The 18879-nt window shown below is 41.4% G+C and overlaps 1 protein-coding gene across 1 annotated transcript in view; it reads right to left on the bottom strand.

The window, feature by feature from the left end:
• Positions 1 to 344: 344 nt before the first annotated feature.
• The window catches only part of LOC129764657 (thyroid adenoma-associated protein homolog), a 35958-nt gene continuing 17423 nt past the window's right edge, over positions 345 to 18879 (bottom strand). Inside the window, exons 7-13 of the mRNA XM_055763964.1 lie at positions 2637 to 2761; positions 2433 to 2586; positions 2001 to 2368; positions 1253 to 1945; positions 1007 to 1191; positions 780 to 952; positions 345 to 722 (exon numbers count right to left, since the gene is read on the bottom strand). Of these exons, the coding sequence (XP_055619939.1) occupies positions 477 to 722; positions 780 to 952; positions 1007 to 1191; positions 1253 to 1945; positions 2001 to 2368; positions 2433 to 2586; positions 2637 to 2761 (1944 nt within the window). The 3' untranslated portion in view covers positions 345 to 476. The remainder of the gene's footprint in view (positions 723 to 779; positions 953 to 1006; positions 1192 to 1252; positions 1946 to 2000; positions 2369 to 2432; positions 2587 to 2636; positions 2762 to 18879) is intronic.

The following is an 18879-nucleotide window of genomic DNA, read 5'->3' as shown; positions in this document are numbered from 1 at the left end:
TTTAGAACAAAGTGTTTTCCTTTTTCTCGAAATAACCGATATAGCGTTTTTTTCTAAGTTACGATAACAAACTTCGATTGGAGAGGTGACACTTAGACGCTACGCCACTGTGCTAAGTTATGTTTGTAAGACATTTGTAGTCTAATTTTTATGTAATAATTTTATGTGCGATGATTTGTTTTCAACGGAAGCATGCGGGAATGCCCTCGATAAAAAGGCGAACCAGCCCAGGAGGCTGGGAACCTCTCAAATAAAGAATTAAAAAAATAAATTAATGCTTTCATCTGAAACAGAACAGTTGCCTCACAAATTGGAAAGTTATTATTTACAGATGTTATCCACCTATTTACTGCACAATGTTTTATTTACACCTTTTAATACATATTGTTTTCACATAAATGATTTTATTTGTAAATATACAGATTCTTACTACTCTAATAAAAAAAAACAGCTTAAATTGAAAAATATGATTCCGTTTACAGTAAGTGTTTGTCATTAGAAATATCTATCAAACTAACTGATTTTTTTACCTCTGCTAAACATAAGTGAAATGCAAATTTGAAATCGCAGTGTGTCTCTGCGATTTTGATAATATGTTCTGCACAATCATCAATATGCGTGTTGTGCAGAGCGATCAAATTTTGTATCTCTCTGATGCAATACTCCTTGAATAAAAGCGATTCTCCATATACATTGAGTTCATTTCTGTCAAACACTCGGGACTGAAAAATAAACGACTTTTATATACTGGTACATTAACCACTGCATTTTGAATATACCTCCGATTTCTCGCTGCGATCTGGGATTTGTTCGTCGTTCTCTGTTTCGTAAGCCATCAAAATCAGTATCATAGCTATAACGTGCTTAATTGTGAATTTCCTAGTTAACATTACTTTTGTTAGAGTTTGGAGGAACACTTTTTGTGCATACGAAGGGATAACAGTAACAATATCTGGAAAGAATAAACATTAGCTTGATAGAAAGAATATAGCTATCGAAAGCTTACGAATTTTTGTTTTCTGTGTGTAACTAAAAAGATTTGTAACCAACTCGGCCGCTTCCTCTCTGATGTCTGAGTCATCATCGTTTAAAAGCGCTATCAAAGTTCTGCTAAAATTCATATATAGCTCGAATGTTTTATACTCGGGAAATCTTCTCGAAATGATCCTCACGATTCTTATAGTGGTTGCCCTAAAATCAGCAAATCAGCTGTTTGATTATCTAATGATATTTTTTTTGTAACTGAAATTACCTGATACTGCTGCACTGAGTGGCTGAAGACATACGTGGTAGTAAATTTATGCCAAGGGAATCGTTTTTCAATTCCACGTAATATATGCATTGAATACACTTGTAGATGCTCGATTTGAGTTGGTCAGAGTTGCAGGTTGTCATTTCGAACATCGTTTTAAGATTTTCAACATTGTCATTATTCGTCAACAAAATCTGTATACCTGTTATACTGTAGCTCAATATAGTGTAGGCTTTCACGACACAGCTATGATAAATATTGCGTTCAATGATAGTTTTCAGATGACTATGACACTTTTGGGACTTTATAAACTCGCTTCTTATCGCCTTTATTTTCGTTCGTTTGCAATCATTAAGATGACGTATGTAAAAAAGCTCCATTTTGTCCAGTTCTAATTGGTCTGCATTCGAGCTATTTTCATTGAAATCCAGAACTAACAGAATAATATTCATAAGCGACTCTATATAATCGTAGGTGTATTTAGTCGAATCAATGTCACAGAGAAAACATTCACTTGACACATTCTCGTCATCGTTATACATAAACATCACCAGCTTTATTAAGACAATTCTTCGCATGATTGAATCAATACCATAGTAAGCTTTCTGCTTTGTTAGATTAAACAAATAATCGACGATGTTACTGAGATCATCTAGAAACTGGTCGTCCTCAGTAAAAATTACATTTTGACACCTGCGAAGAATATGTTGAATACGATGAAGTTTATAATATAAATTAAATATCCTACCTGGCCAAAATTTCGATCAGAATATCTATAATGGCACCATATAAAATAAAGTTGGATTTTACCTCAAACAGATAGTTTGATATTGCGGTGTACAGCTCAATCCAGTTGTTTAGTTGATTACTTGATTCAGGCATTACACCAAGTGTTCTAGTTTTCACTAAATATAGAATTTGTAAAAGTGCACCATGCAGTGAATTTGGATTGATCTTCTTGTTGTTGGATCTATTCAAGCTTTCCAGTAATAAAAATATTCTATCGAAAATTAAGTCTGGTGAGACAATTATTGCTATAAATTGTGCCGCAAGGTGCCGCGTTTGTAGTTCTGCACAACCGGAGCAAATTGACACGATAGGCACGAATCGTGATAACTAGTGGATAAGAGGGAAAAAACATTAGACAAATAGGGTATGATGCGTTTATAGAATATCGAACCTTAAGATTGGATTCACTTCCTTCCAACGCTGAGGGATATAATCGGCTTAGGAGCAGAAGTAACGGATGAAGTTTTTTACTCCTTCCGCCACTAACGATCAGTTGACTAGCTTTCTCCAACTCCGTAACAAAAAAGTCATATAGTTGAGGGTACCTATTAATATGTGAGGGTTAAAACAGAACGCATCCTATAGAAACACTAACCGTAAAAAGAATATCCGTCCTGTCATTTTGTTCCTGATGTTTAAATTTTCCGAATCCTTCGTTCGCTGTACACCAAATACTCTTATCATCAGTGCGGAATACAGCAATGTAGACGAGTTTCTCTCCTAGAATCGTAAAAAAGGTATTTTTATTTGATTATTTTTTTATTTTATTTTGTTTTTTATTATATTTATTTTTGCAGACTTATCTCACTTCTTAACTAGGCGAACCTAGCCAGAATTTTCACCTGCCCCCGGGCTTCTGAATGCCAAAGGGGGACTAGGCTCTGCGGAATGCACGTATCTGCATGCTCGTGCTGTTTCAGTCCTGACCGAGGAATTGTCGGACAATCGCACAGATGCTAAGAATGACCGACTTTTGGATGCCGGCCAATTCCTTCTCGATGTTCAACACCTTTAGCGCTTCCAGAAGTGTCTTCGGGATAATTCCAGTTCCAGAGAGAACGACTGGAACAATTCTTGGGACCTCCCTTAGCCCCCACAGTTCCTTGAGTTCCACGGCCAATGGTCGGTACTTGCAGATTTTGCGACCGTGGGTCTCCTCCAGATTCAGTGGTTCAGTGGAATAGCGACATCGATGATGGTGACTTTGGGGTCGCTCTTGTCGTAAACCATTATATCTGGGCGGTTGTGGTGGATCGAGAGGTCGGTCAGAACAGTGCGATCCCAGTACAGCTTGAAACGGTCATTTTCCAGGACAGGTGCAGGCAGGTACCGGTAGTTTGGTACGTTGTCTTCCAGTAGAGCACGCCAGTTGTCGATGAACAATACGGGCCACGTTGGTGTGGCGCTCGGTGTAGGCTGCGTTGGCCAAAACGGGACAGCCGCCCATGATGTGCTCTATGTTTTCCCCGCGTTGAGGAAAGTCCTCAGGACACGGTTTACTCGACTCAAGAACTTGTCTCGCAGCTCCGTCTTGATATCGGAGTGGCGAATCCCGGTGAGCTGTCTGAATCCAAGATATTTATAGGATTCGCCACTAACCATGTCTCTTATCAACTCTCCGTCATAGACCTCGTAGCCTCCGGATTCGGTGAGTTGTCCTTTCAGCAGATGGACACAGCGGCACTTGTCGAGGCCGAACTCCATGCAGATGTCCCTGCTTATATCTTCGACAACCCAGATAGCTACAACTGGACGCTGACGTGAATCAGCGTAGACCTTGAGATCGTCCATGTAGAAGGTATGGGTCACTTCTTCGGTGGCGCCGTCCCCATACCTTAACTTCTAGCCATGACCGTTCCTATTGAGCGTCCTACTGAGGGGGTTCAGTGCCAGACAAAACCAAAGCGGGCTGAATGAGTCGCCTTGGAATATCCCCCTCTTTATCTGCAGCGTTCTAGTCTGCAACACATTTTCCCCATCGCTAAGGTGCAGAGACGTACTCCACTGCCTCATCGCATGCTGCAGGAACCTAACGACGACGGGGTCAATTTTGTAGAGCTCCAATACCCGGACGAGAAACGAGTGAGGTATGGAGTCATAAGCCTTCCTGTAATCGATATAGGCCATGCTTAGGTTCCGCTGGTTATAAACCGCCTGGCCGACTATGGCTGCGTCGATGATGGCCTGGTCTTTGAGGCCATGCGTATTTTTTCTGCATCCTTTCTGCTCTTCTGCGATGATATGGTGTTGTTCACAGTGGACAGAAACTTTGGCGGCACGTTATCGGTCTGTACTTTGATGGGTTCAATGTGTTGCTGTCTTTCGGGAGGAGGAATGTGACGCCACGGGTGGCGAATTCAGGGAGGTTGTGTGGGTCACGTAGCACCTTGTTGAAGCACTCAGCTATCTTTTGATGTGCGACGGTCAGCTTCTTGTGCCAGAAGTTCTGAACACCATCGGGGCCCGGTGCTGCCCAGTTCCTCAGGTTCCGCGAGGCTTCGCGGACATCGTTCTCTTCGACGATGATAGCTGGCATCTCTCCAATTTCACCACAACTCTCCTCCTCCCGTCTTAACCACATTTGCCCTTTCGCGATGTTGTACTGGGGTTTCCCAAATACCAGCCCAGAAGTTCGTCACATCGCTAATATCTGGCAAACCTTCGCGGTAGTCGGGCTTCTCGTCGCTAATGTGGTCGCAGAACGCTTTTTCGTTATCTCTGAACATCCGATTTTGTTCCTGGCGCTTTGCAGAGTCAGAGTAACGTTTCAGCCGTTTAGTTAGGACGTTCAATTGCTGTACCAGTGTGTCGAGTTTTTCCGTCAGCTGGTGAGCTCCCAGCTGGCGAAGTTCAGTAGGCCGCACGATCACAGCAACTTGGCGACATAATTTCACCGATCTGCTGCCTCTTTTGTACGCCATCAGTCTTCCAATTGCGGCGCGCTTGTTTAGGATCCGTTGCTCCAATCTCCTTCGCCATGGAGGCTCACGCCTTTCACGGAGATGTTGGAGCAGTCCGCCTCTTGGCCTAATAAGGCTTCCTAAACTTTTGGCGGTCGCCACAGCAGCACAGTAAACTTTCAGTTGCAGCTCCTCCATGTTCTCAGCATCAACCAAGTGCAGCGGAAGAACGTGCTCGTTCATGAGCTTTACTGCACTTGTCAGCCTGCGGGAATGCTGCAACTTCGGGATCCTGGGGCGCGACAATGGGTCTGTGTCGCGGAACTGTGAGATCGCCTCGTCGTAGTGGGAAACCAGATCGCGTAGTAGTTGTTGATCTGGCTGTGGATCTTCCTGCTCAGTGGGTTGTTGTACTGTGGCCTCCACTGGTGCTGATTCGCGTGCCCCACTCGCGAATGAAATGCTCAGCCGTACTGAACTTCGTCTCGACACATCGCTTGCTCTGTTTGTTCTGGAGCTTAGTTCTCTCTGCACCTGCTGCTTGATCTCGTCGACTTGCGTTTGGGAGAGCATGTTGTTGCGTACTATCGCTCTACGCCTCGCGTTCATCGCGTTCTGATCAAGCCTCCCGACGAACTCTGGATACGCTTCCTCGAACATTGTTAGTATTCGAGGGCGACCGCTCATGTCCGTCTTCAAGGCAGTGCAGATGTAATAGGCGCGGATCACAAATTCGTTTATTTCGTGTGTCCACATGATCCGGCGCCTAGTGGTACCCACAAGTGTGGACGACTGTCGTCTGGCAGTCGCAACACGTCTCGTAGGCGCAGCGTTTCTTGGGTGATGTCGATGGCTGCTGTTTCCGTGTGGCGGTAGCTCTTTGGGTTGAACCCGGCTGGTGGCCCGCTCTTGCACCTTGCCCTCCAGCCGCTGGCCGCTCGCTCTTACGCCCGTTCCAGGACCAGCTCCAGTTCGGGGACCCTCCTCGGGTGATCGCATTCTTATTACTCTTCGTGATCGTAGCTCCATTTTATTGGGTGTATCTCCTTTGCCCGAGAGACAGCGGGGCGGCAAGGTATATTAGAGTCCCACCTTGCCAGAGGAATCTTTTCGGGGCGCCGCCCCTAACATGGAGACAGACGCACCCCTAAACCTCCAATGACCCGGGAGGCCTTCCCCGGGAGAGATATAGCGCTCTGACTCGCTCGCACCCCCTCACTTAGCCACTTTCGACACCCGTTCTCGGAGCCAAGACCAGGTGTGTGTTTCCAGTTCACGCCCGATCCAAAAATGTCGTCATATGATCTTCGTGGAGGCGTGAGATAGGAACATTTGAGACCAACGGGCAGGCTCCTACCCTAGTGTTGATCCCCATTTGAGAACCGCTATTTTTATTTTTTATTTTATTTATTTTTTATTATATTTATTTTATATTTTGTTTCCTTGTGTGAGGTCAAAAACAAACAGAACTGTTGCTATATTACATCGTTCGCTAAGCAGATTCAATTCTATGAGATTGGAACGATCCTCGTACCTAGGGAGGTTCTGAGAATCATTCCAGGGTAGTCGACGTAAAGCGAAGCGTATAAATTTGCGTTGAATGGACTCAATTCTCTGGATGCTGTTTCCGTAATACGGAGCCCAAACTACGGATGAGTACTCCAAGATAGAGCGAACCGGAAAACAGTACACAGCTTTGAGGCACTGTATGTCGGAAAAATGTTTGGTGATACGAAATATCTAACCAAGAGCTTTGGAAGCTTTAGAAACTACGAATGAAACATGTGTTAACTTTGAATCCAAAATAATTCCTAGGTCCTTAATGTTTGTAGTTCCATTCAGAGTAGATCCATATAGTTCATAATCGAATCGTATCGTTGATCGTTTCCGAGAGAAAGAGATGACAGAGCACTTTGAAGCGTTGAGCGACATACGATTGGATTTACACCATTTGGCAAAAGTTGTCAACTGTTTCAGAAGAAATGCGGCATCTTCGTAGTTTTCCACGCACATAAAAAGTTTGAAGTCATCCGCATAAAAAAGTTTCTTACATTCTAGAATCAAGTTGACGTCGTTGAGGTATAGCAGAAAAATTAAAGGTCCCAAATGACTTCCTTGTGGAACACCAGATGTAACCTCGAATGATAAGGATGTAAAGTCTCCTATTTTACACGCATTATTCGGCCGGTCAAGTATGACTGCAGCCAGAGCAACAACGATCCATTGAAGCCGATGCGATGCAATTTAGCAATCGTGATTTGATGATCAATTTTGTCGAAGGCAGCGGAAAAATCGGTGTATACGGCGTCGACTTGATATTTAGATTCGAGTACTCTGGATATAAATGACGTATAAAGCATTAGGTTTGTTGGAGTAGAGCGTTTAGGGACAAATCCATGTTGTTCTTCAATTATGTAATTTTTACATGCGTGTTGGATAAAATCGAGGGCAATTATTTCGAAAAGTTTGGAAATGGCGCATAAACAAGCGATTCCGCGATAATTCTTCACATGCTTCCTGCACCCTTTCTTCAATCCAGGGATAACATAAGACTGTTGCCATGCATTGGGGGAAGATTCCGCATAGAATAGAGTGATTGAACAATGGGTTGATAATGGCAGAGACAAGCTGTCGGCGCAATGTTTCAATACAATGGATGGAATTCCATCGGGACCAGAGCAAGATGATGATTTTAGCTTCGAGCAGTCGTTATATACGTTACAGGATCAGGTTACAGGTCTCCAAAAGTCGTTACGATGTCTCGAGAATTTCTTCAATGAACTACTTTTAATAGTCTTCAATCGGCGAAGGGTAGTGTTGGACCAGGGTGGGTGAACCGGTTCTTTCTTCCGTTTCTTCGGAACAAATTGGTCAATTGCATATAGTAGTACATGAGAGACTGTCATAGCATTTCATCATCATTCATTTTGAAGTTCATGCCATTTTATAGCTGCAAGGAAGCGGCTCATAGATAAAAAAAAATCGCATGCTGATAATTGTGGTAAATTGAATCAGCGGTATTTGAGAAACTTTCTCTTGTGGGCTGGGAAAAGGTCACGAGTAGCGGAGGATAGTGTTGACATCGTTTCACAAGAACAGAGGGTGCTCCAGTAATGATAGTGCTGGGTATTAATTCATGACTTATGTCACAGAGGTCAAGTATCCGATTGTTTTCATTGAAAATGTCATTCATTTGACATAATCCAGCAGTACTATACAATCTCTAGCAATCTCATTAAGTTTTATTATTATTAGATCTTTTATTTTCACAGGCTCAGTTACATAAGTTTGAAGGAGCCAAACTCCTAGCTGTATTGTTACTAGTACACCCAAACTAGCGTTGGCAGAAATGATGCCATTTCGTGTGAAATCCGACATATTTTACAGTACTACTATGACAAAGGCAAAAATGCATCTCAAGCTGCCAATAAAATTTGTGCAGTTTATGGACCCGATACAATTTCCACCGCACAACGATGGTTTCAACGTTTTCGTTCTGGTGTAGAGGTCGTCGAAGATACGCCACGCTCCGGAAGGCCTGTCGTCGAAAATTGCGACAAAATCGCTGAATTAGCCGAGAAAGACCGGCATAGTAGCAGCCGTAGCATCGGCCAAGAGCTGGGGATATGTCATCAAACCGTTATTAACCATTTGAAGAAGCTTGGATTCACAAAGAAGCTCGATGTATGGGTGCCACACACGTTGACGCAAAAAAACATCTTTGACCGTGTCGACGCATGTGAATCGCTGCTGAATCGCAACAAAATCGACCCGTTTCTGAAGCGGATGGTGACTGGCGATGAAAAGTGGGTCACTTACGACAACGTGAAGCGCAAACGGTCGTGGTCAAAGCCCGCTGAAGCGGCTCGGACGGTGGCCAAGCCCTCATTAACGGCCAGGAAGGTTCTGCTGTGTGTTTGGTGGGATTGTCAAGGAATAATCTATTATGAGCTGCTTCCCTATGGCCAAACGCTCAATTCGGACCTGTACTGCCAACAACTGGACCGCTTGAAGGTAGCACTCATGAAGAAGAGGCCATCTTTGATAAACAGAGGCCGCATTGTCTTCCATCAGGACAACGCCAGGCCACACACTTCTTTGGTGACGCGCCAGAAGCTCCGGGAGCTCGGATGGGAGGTTCTTTTGCATCCGCCGTATAGTCCGGACCTTGCACCAAGTGACTACCACCTGTTTTTGTCCATGGCGAACGAGCTAGGTAGTCAGAAGTTAGCCACAAAAGAGGCCTGTGAAAATTGGCTATCCGAGTTTTTTGCCAATAAGGAAGCGAGCTTCTATAACAGGGGTATTATGAAGTTGGCATCTCGTTGGGAACAAGTCATCGAACAAAACGGCGCATATTTGACTAAAAACAGATGATTGTAACTAATTTTATGATCAAATGAAAATTCAAAAAAAATACCGCAGGACTTTTTTGACAGACTAATATATCTGCGTAAGATGCATTTGAAAACTCTTAATAAACGTTACATTTTTCGTAGAGCGACCCCCCATATATAAAAATAAAAGACGTAGTTCTACGTCAATAATAAAATAATAATCATTACAATAATATGGACAGCCCAGTTAACGAATTCTGCTCATTAACTGGGTTGACTTTTCAAACGTCAAAAAACACCGAGGAGAACGTCAATGATTAATTTGAAAATATGGAAGCGCAAAATAAAAACTTATTGATTTAGCCTACAAGGAGAAATTGTTAAACATATGTGTCAAGCAGCACTATGATTCGAAAGCCGAATATCGGCCACATTTATCCGGTTACAATAATATCGAAACTCTTACCTCCGTATTGTCTAATGACAACAATCAAGATATTTAATGCGTTTTTCTCACCACAGTCTTCAGACATTCAAGTGTTTTTCCGCTGTTGGCTGAACAAAAAAGCCTATAACATGTGCGTCACGTTTCAGTGTTTAGGTGAAAATATGAAAAAATTATCGTAATCTCTCTCGCTCTAAATCTTCTGTGCTAGAAAGTGTTTGGAGTTGAGATGAATTTAAAAGCAATTACTGACATTTGTTTTCATTAATTGTTCAAATTGTTATTTCATTATTTCGTTTTTAGTTCGTTACAAAATATTTACATTATGTTTTGATTTACCTCTAAGCTAGCGATGTCTGTAATTCCGCTAGCTCTATTAATGGAATTAATATATTCGAGGGAATTTCTCAATAGTCCAGTTTATTTCGCATAATTTATATGTTGTAATAATGGTCTCACATGATCGTTGTTGCCATCTTTCTCATCTTTTGACGTAGGACTACGTCTTACATTAAGGGTGCCAAATCAGAAAACAGGCCACGTTTTTATGAAATAAAGTTAACGTTAATAACTATTTTTGCTGCGAACGGATTTTAGCGATTTGCATATCAATCGAATCGGAATTTTTCTAAGATTTGTTTGATATGCTATACATTAGAATCCTATAGTCTGTATATGGTTTAAATTGATGGAAATTGGAAGCATTACTATTTCCTCATACATTCGTTCTGTCCATTTGTGTGCTTTCCCGAACAGATCTGTCAATAACGGGCAACTTATGCAGCCGCTTGAATAGAAACAACGAAGGGTAAGAAACTTGCATACTAAGTGAGGTGTCGCTAGCGTATAAGTATTGCATCTCCTCTGAGGAAATTCTCAGAATCTTTCTGTGCTCGAAACAAAAAAGGTCGCTTATTGGCGATCTAACGCAAAACGTAAACGATCGGTGAGACATGTGGATTTTGTTTTTGAATTAAGAAAATGATGCTAATGTAACCTAAACCTCAAAAAACAAATCACGAATATTTTACTTCCGTGCTTTCCAAGGTAGTTCTCACATGCAGGAATCGTGCATTTTTCTACTTGTGTTTGATTGTGCTCTCGAATTTCCTTCTTTAATTCAACCATTGTCAACATTTTTATAGTTTTCACTACTGAAAGAGGTAAATAAATAACATGTTATATATAAAATTGCGCAGAATTAAATTTCTCATAAACTCATCGCAATCAAATATTCTTTTATGATTATAACATTGTAATTTGTGGAAAGAACTACAAACCTTCCATAAGCCCACATGTCAAAATTTGAAACCATCATCACTTTCACCGCAGCGCCGCCTAGGTGTAGATTTGTACGTTAGATCGCCAATTCTGCTCGTTTTATGTTTTATGTGCTGTGAACGCTAGCGAATATTTCACTTCAAGTACATCTGGCATTGCAATTAATACCAACCATCCGAGCTATGGCAAAGCAGGAGAAACAAGAGAAGAGTGCAAGCTAGCTTTGTTGACGGTTTTGACCGAGAATGGAGAAACGATTTTTCGTAAACGGTCATTCTCGCGATGTTCATTCATTTTTATCGCTGCAACTGTGTGCATCTGTTAGACGCATGTTTGATGCTTGTTAAATGGCGATGTACAGAAGATGCCTCTCGTTAAATACTCAGTGCAATGCGTGCATTGATATAAAGAAACAAAATGCGACATATGACCAATTCATCATCTTGTGTGGACACCGACTGGACAACATCGTTGCTGGACGAGCTGGACGGCGAGGGATCGAATGCCTTTCTCAAGGCAAAAGGGTGGAGGTGGTAGTGCTGGAGTAGAGTAGAGTTTTCAAAGGGCCTTTCTCATGGCTAGAGACGAATGAACTGGTTTTATGAATAAGGGCTTCAGATTCTGGACTGGACATGATTGTACGAATAGAAGATGCAGCTTACAAGCAGTATGAGAGATTTGAAGAGCTTGAACGAACAGTATCCTCTGCGTAGAACGAGATACACACTAAACCAAAGGTCGAGATTTAATTTTTAAAGTGGCACCGATAGCATGACTATCGAATTTCATCCATAGTCGGAGAATTCTTTCACCGGAATCATCTTTGCAGTGTTCAATAAATTTGAGTTCTCCTATCGCACCGTTAACTAACCCATCTTCAATATCAGTGTTGATAGTGATCATGTAGGGCATGCCGATGATTAATCGCAATAAATAAGGTAATCCGCCGGTCTCAACAACGCTTATTTTATGAAGTTTAGTTCGAGCACCTGTAGCCTGTGAAAATATCATCAACAATAAAAACTCTTCCGTCTCGATCACGTAATATTTTATTATTATACTTTTCTATGCCAATATTATGATGGAAGAGACGTATTGCATTCGGTACATTTTGCCTGCACCACTCGGCTGTCCGAAATCGACTCTCAATCCTTTTAGTTTCAGATTCAGTAAGTACCACGCCATTACCAATTTTAGTGAGTATGGAGGAAAATTCAATATCGGTTTGCCGCATAACTTGCACTAATGGATAGAAATGGAGAGATTGCCATAGTATAGGTCCATGAATGCAGTTTCTACATGGTTTGAACACTGGTCGCGCATTGACAGGAGGCAATTGACGAAGATCACCACAGAATATAAGATGAATTCCATCAAATGGATCATCGTAATTTCCAGTGATGTCTTGCAATCGAGTGTGGATTGTATTAAGTACATCTGCACCTATCGTACTTGCTTCATCAATAATTATCGCTTGCCTAAAAAGGCATTACGATATAGTTGAAGAGCTTCAAATCCAAGCTTTGAATTTTGTCTGCGTGCCATTGTAATACGGAAAGCGGAATGAATTGTAGTACCACCAATAGCTACAGCTGCTTTTCCTGCCGATGCACAAGCAACATATGCATTTTTCAGCGAATTTTGCGCTTGGCCAAAACGATTAAATCTCCATTAATATTCGAAGGGTAAAAGTTTCGCCACACACTGCAGAACCATTGAAAAATATCTGCAAAGGTGTGTTTGTTCCATCATAGCTGTGCAAGATATCAATCAAATGTAGAATAAAATTTCGTTGTTCTACATTTGTAGCGCACACCATAGTACAATGATCTTGTTTACTCAAAACATTGATACGTTTCTTAATAACCGCTGCCAGAGCGCCAGTAGGCAACTGATCGATATCATCTTCGTTGTGCATGGTAATAGCCCTTACGAATTCATTGTGTTTCTCGGTTGCCCTGTTTCGTTGATGATCATTTGTACTCTCTTCGGATATACGAAGATATTCATCGACGATTTGTTCGAGGTTAATGCCACAATCATATTTTTTCAGCATGCTCAATATACCAGTCTCATTTTGGTCATACAAATCAATGTAATTGTTATTGTCAAAAAGGTCGCGAGCTTCGTTCCGAAATGACAGAAACAAAAGAACCATTTCACGCTTGTAATCATTCAAGTCTGTCATTTTATAACATGTCCACCGCAATACTCGAGATTGTTTTCGAAGTTTCTCATACTTTTGTATAATGTTTAGGGTCCACACATCGGTAGAGTCATCACCGATGCCTTCCTCGTCCATTTGTTTTGAATGTTTTCTCGATTTTATACGTTCATGTGGCCACATAGTTGGTATAAATTCCACTTTTCTACTGGCCTCTGATATTGGTTGTAAGTTACTGATTCCCCTGTTTGTTTTATTTACATATTCGACAACATACGCAGCACATGAATACTCTTCCAAAATAAATTGAAAATTCATGTTCGAGAAAAGTTCATTGGCAATCCATGGATTATATGGATTGGTCCAGAGTTCATCCATGGATCATTTCAAGAGAACGGTCGGTCGATCTAATGAAGCTCGAATAACATCCAAGTAATCATAAGAGCAATTACAATCAGAAAGATATTCATCAAGTGTTGAATATGTCTTTTTTATTTTCATATTTTCATGCATTTTCTTCGCTTTTACAACAGTTGTTTACGAGCGGAATTATTTGATGTCATTGGCAACAAAATTCTAGTTCGATCCATGGGCCAATAAGGGATGTTGAACCGACATTGTTCTTCAATCCGCTTGTAACAAGTGAAGATGTGCTTATGAGTTTGATTACTAATAGGGGCTGTCCACATACCACGTGGACAACTTTAGGGGGGGTAGGGGTTACGAAAATGTCCACGCTTGTCCACGGTGAGGGGGGAGGGGGTTTTGATATTGTCCACGTGGAAACGTTAAGTATTTTTTAAAGTAGAACATTCAAGTTAGAAGTCAAAATTGAATGAGATCTGTTTTGTATTTACACAATTTTTAGAACTTCACGCCCGCCCTAAGTACTCACTATTCATCAATAAAAATACTGAACTGCCTGAGAGTGCTGCTCTGTCAAACATCCATATTTTTTCATATGACTGAACCTCTTTCCTGAAATGTATATTCTGAAGGTAACGCACATGAACTAGGATCCAATTTATTCCAATCGGTAATAAAGGGCCATTAAATCCACCAGGATATAGACATCCAATAACACAAAGAATGTTGGATTTTGTGTAGTATTAAAAATCACGACTTAAGTGCGGATTGAATTCAGCTTTTGCTCTTGATGACAAAACTGTTTGGTTTGTTTTCGAAAACTCCCAAGGATTTCTGAACGAAAAACAAATTCTTCCATGAGTGTACGGGCCGTATCTCTATAGATCTTTTTCTTGCACTGATGTTGTTCTTCATTGATGTCTGGTAATTTTTGTAATACGCTTGTTTTGAATTGTCTGGAAAGTTCATGCTGCTACTGCTGATTAATTAAAAGAAAAGATTAATCTTTCATGCACATGAATTAGTAGATCCACTACAGATGTCGAAAATCACCGAAATCACAGAAACGAAACATCACGAAAAACATGCATGAAACATGCAACAATGCATGGACTACATATTAACCCATATTACGGAACCCGATCGGATTTGACAAATCGCAATCCGAACGAAATAAACTTTTGCATTCTGCATTTCAAGGTTGCAATATTTGTACAATTCGATAGGATTTGACTCGATCAGATTAAGGGGGATAGAGACACGAATTTCGGACGTTTGTTCGAGCTCCGAAAAAGTAAAACGAAGAATATTTTTACCATCCATTATATCACTATTTGTTATATCAATAAAACAAAAATTGAACGGAAAAATATATATCCATAATTAGAAGCTGATCGAGTGAGGGGGTTCAAAAAAAAGTTGTGCCATGGCGTACAAGATTCCAGCACTTCTGGTTCTCTGAAACAAACAAATCGAACAGATTCTGAATCAGTAAAGATGCCACTATCGTATGAACCTCGGACAAGTCAAAAACGTGTTTTTTGATAAAATGGCGGAAATTTGAACAGATTCTGAATCAGTAAAGATACCACTATCGTATGAACCTCGGACAAGTCAAAAATATGTTTCTGGATAAAATGGCGGAAATTTGAAGGAAAAAAATGCTGTTAAAAATTTTTTTTGAGTTTCTTGATTTTTTTAAAATAGTAAAGTTACGAAATTATGATGTTTTATAGGTTCATGCGATAGAAAGATACATACAGATTGTATTCATATAAACATAGATCGGATAAGTAGAACTTGAGATATCGTGTAAACCAGTTTGAAAAACATATTTCGAGAAAAACGCGTTTGAAGTTAATTGTTATGGCCGTACTAGATAAGATATCGCATCACTAAAATGGCTATAACTTGGTAAAGAATGAGATTTCCAAAAAGTCTCTTCTATGGTATATTCTCAAATGTCTGAATTAGAGAAATGTGAAGAAAAAAAAATTATTTTTTTTTCAAATTTTTAGACTAGAATACCCTCTTAAAGAACGCAACATTGTGCTAATTTCAAATCCGACCGATTTCAGGAATATGGGTTTATTTTACCGAAAACACTTGAAGAGACTTATCCCAAGCTGCGATTCGTTCGCGACGCGACGAAAATACATATTTGTAGCGAATTGTAAAGGGCAAATCATTTACAAGAATATTGAGTTAAAAAAAATCTTAGCAAGTGAATGGAACCCCGAAGCAGGTTTTCGCTTGAAGAAAGTTATGGCTGGTTCTGGTAGGACTGGAAGAAAATCTGTATCATGAGCTTCTACCAAGCAACTCGTTTCGATGAATTCCAACAAGTACTGCTAGCAGCTGAACGTATGAAAATCAACGATCCAGAACGCTTCTAGGGCACTTCTAAAACTCCACCCGCCTTACACACCAGATATTGCATCTTAAGATTATTAACTGTTAAGATTCTTGTAAGAACTTCAACTTACTGTAGCATAAGTTTTGAGAGGATGGAATTCTCAAGTTGCATGAAGGATGCTGAAATATTCAGGAAAAAACAGAGCATCTATGATCGAAAAGATGTATGCCTACAAAAATATGCTTTTGGTTTTTTCCTTAGAATCGGCATGAATCTTTCAGGACAATATTCAGCATGATTTAACAATTAAGGGTTGTAGGTCAACGGAATCATCGATCACGATGATACTGCAGATGTTTTGTTTTTACTAAAGGGTGTGTCACATCAAATTGCATCACGGAAAAAACGCTGTAGAAATTTAATTTTTAGGAATTATATCTTCAGCTTTCGCTTATAATCAGATAAGAGTGTATAGATCACGTTGGCCATGCTTCACTGTCAATTTTTCGTAAATTTGGAAAAATGTCGTCGAACGAAAAAGAGCGTCGTGAATTAATCCTTTGCACTCATTTCGAGAATCCGGAGTTGTCACATCGGGACATTCATAGTACTCTGCTGACCGTGGATTGGACGATTCCCAGCATCTTGAATCGTCCAATCCACGGTCAGCAGAGTACTAAAACGATACTTCGAGAACCTAACCATCGACCGGAAGGTGAAGAACGGCAAAAATGGATGCTCCGTCAGTGAGAAAGATCACAAGCGCGTAGTTAAGCAGTTTAGACGTGATCCGAGAAGTTCGGTGCGGGATGCCGCCAATAAGCTGAATTTGTCAAGTTCATTCGTCCAGCGGATCAAGCAGCGGGAGGGCCTGCGTACATACATGGTTCAGAAGGCTCCTAACCGCGACGAAAGGCAAAACATGGTGGGGAAGACGCGAGCCCGGAAGCTGTACACCGAAATGCTGACGAAGCCGCATTGCCTGGTAATGGATGACGAAACCTACGTCAAAGCGGACTTTCGTTAGCTGCCGGGCCTGTTGTTCTTCTCCGCAGAGGACAAATTCAGCGTTCCGGAGGAGAGTCGCAAGCAGAAACTATCCAAGTTTGCCAAAAAGTACATGGTGTGGCAAGCGATCTACTCTTGCGGAAAGCGGAGCGCCCCCTTCGTGATGACCGGCACGGTGAACGGGCAGGTTTACCTTAAGGAGTGCCTACAGAAGTGCTTACTACCACTATTGAAGCAGCACGAGGGCCCGACCATCTTCTGGCCGGATCTCGCTTCGTGCCACTATTCAAAGGACGTGTTGGAGTGGTACGAAGCCAACGGGGTCACCTTCGTGCCAAAGGAAATGAACCCGCCCAACGCGCCGGAGCTTCGCCCAATAGAGAAATATTGGGCGATTATGAAGCAGGCCCTCCGGAAGAACCCAAAAGTTGTCAAATCGGAGGCGGACTTCAAGAGAAAATGGATTTCTGTTCAAAAAAAAACTACAACTTGACGTTGTACAGAACCTTATGGACGGGGTAAAGAGGAAGGTGCGAGCATACAAATTTTTAGACTAGAATACCCTCTTAAAGAACGCAACATTGTGCTAATTTCAAATCCGACCGATTTCAGGAATATGGGTTTATTTTACCGAAAACACTTGAAGAGACTTATCCCAAGCTGCGATTCGTTCGCGACGCGACGAAAATACATATTTGTAGCGAATTGTAAAGGGCAAATCATTTACAAGAATATTGAGTTAAAAAAAATCTTAGCAAGTGAATGGAACCCCGAAGCAGGTTTTCGCTTGAAGAAAGTTATGGCTGGTTCTGGTAGGACTGGAAGAAAATCTGTATCATGAGCTTCTACCAAGCAACTCGTTTCGATGAATTCCAACAAGTACTGCTAGCAGCTGAACGTATGAAAATCAACGATCCAGAACGCTTCTAGGGCACTTCTAAAACTCCACCCGCCTTACACACCAGATATTGCATCTTAAGATTATTAACTGTTAAGATTCTTGTAAGAACTTCAACTTACTGTAGCATAAGTTTTGAGAGGATGGAATTCTCAAGTTGCATGAAGGATGCTGAAATATTCAGGAAAAAACAGAGCATCTATGATCGAAAAGATGTATGCCTACAAAAATATGCTTTTGGTTTTTTCCTTAGAATCGGCATGAATCTTTCAGGACAATATTCAGCATGATTTAACAATTAAGGGTTGTAGGTCAACGGAATCATCGATCACGATGATACTGCAGATGTTTTGTTTTTACTAAAGGGTGTGTCACATCAAATTGCATCACGGAAAAAACGCTGTAGAAATTTAATTTTTAGGAATTATATCTTCAGCTTTCGCTTATAATCAGATAAGAGTGTATAGATCACGTTGGCCATGCTTCACTGTCAATTTTTCGTAAATTTGGAAAAATGTCGTCGAACGAAAAAGAGCGTCGTGAATTAATCCTTTGCACTCATTTCGAGAATCCGGAGTTGTCACATCGGGACATTCATAGTACTCTGCTGACCGTGGATTGGACGATTCCCAGCATCTTGAATCGTCCAATCCACGGTCAGCAGAGTACTAAAACGATACTTCGAGAACCTAACCATCGACCGGAAGGTGAAGAACGGCAAAAATGGATGCTCCGTCAGTGAGAAAGATCACAAGCGCGTAGTTAAGCAGTTTAGACGTGATCCGAGAAGTTCGGTGCGGGATGCCGCCAATAAGCTGAATTTGTCAAGTTCATTCGTCCAGCGGATCAAGCAGCGGGAGGGCCTGCGTACATACATGGTTCAGAAGGCTCCTAACCGCGACGAAAGGCAAAACATGGTGGGGAAGACGCGAGCCCGGAAGCTGTACACCGAAATGCTGACGAAGCCGCATTGCCTGGTAATGGATGACGAAACCTACGTCAAAGCGGACTTTCGTTAGCTGCCGGGCCTGTTGTTCTTCTCCGCAGAGGACAAATTCGCGTTCCGGAGGAGAGTCGCAAGCA

This window comes from Toxorhynchites rutilus, chromosome 2 (assembly GCF_029784135.1).
Source record: "Toxorhynchites rutilus septentrionalis strain SRP chromosome 2, ASM2978413v1, whole genome shotgun sequence".
Lineage (NCBI taxonomy): Eukaryota > Metazoa > Arthropoda > Insecta > Diptera > Culicidae > Toxorhynchites > Toxorhynchites rutilus.
The sequence above is the reverse complement of the archived record's forward strand: the minus strand, read 5'-3'. Positions and strand labels throughout refer to the sequence as shown.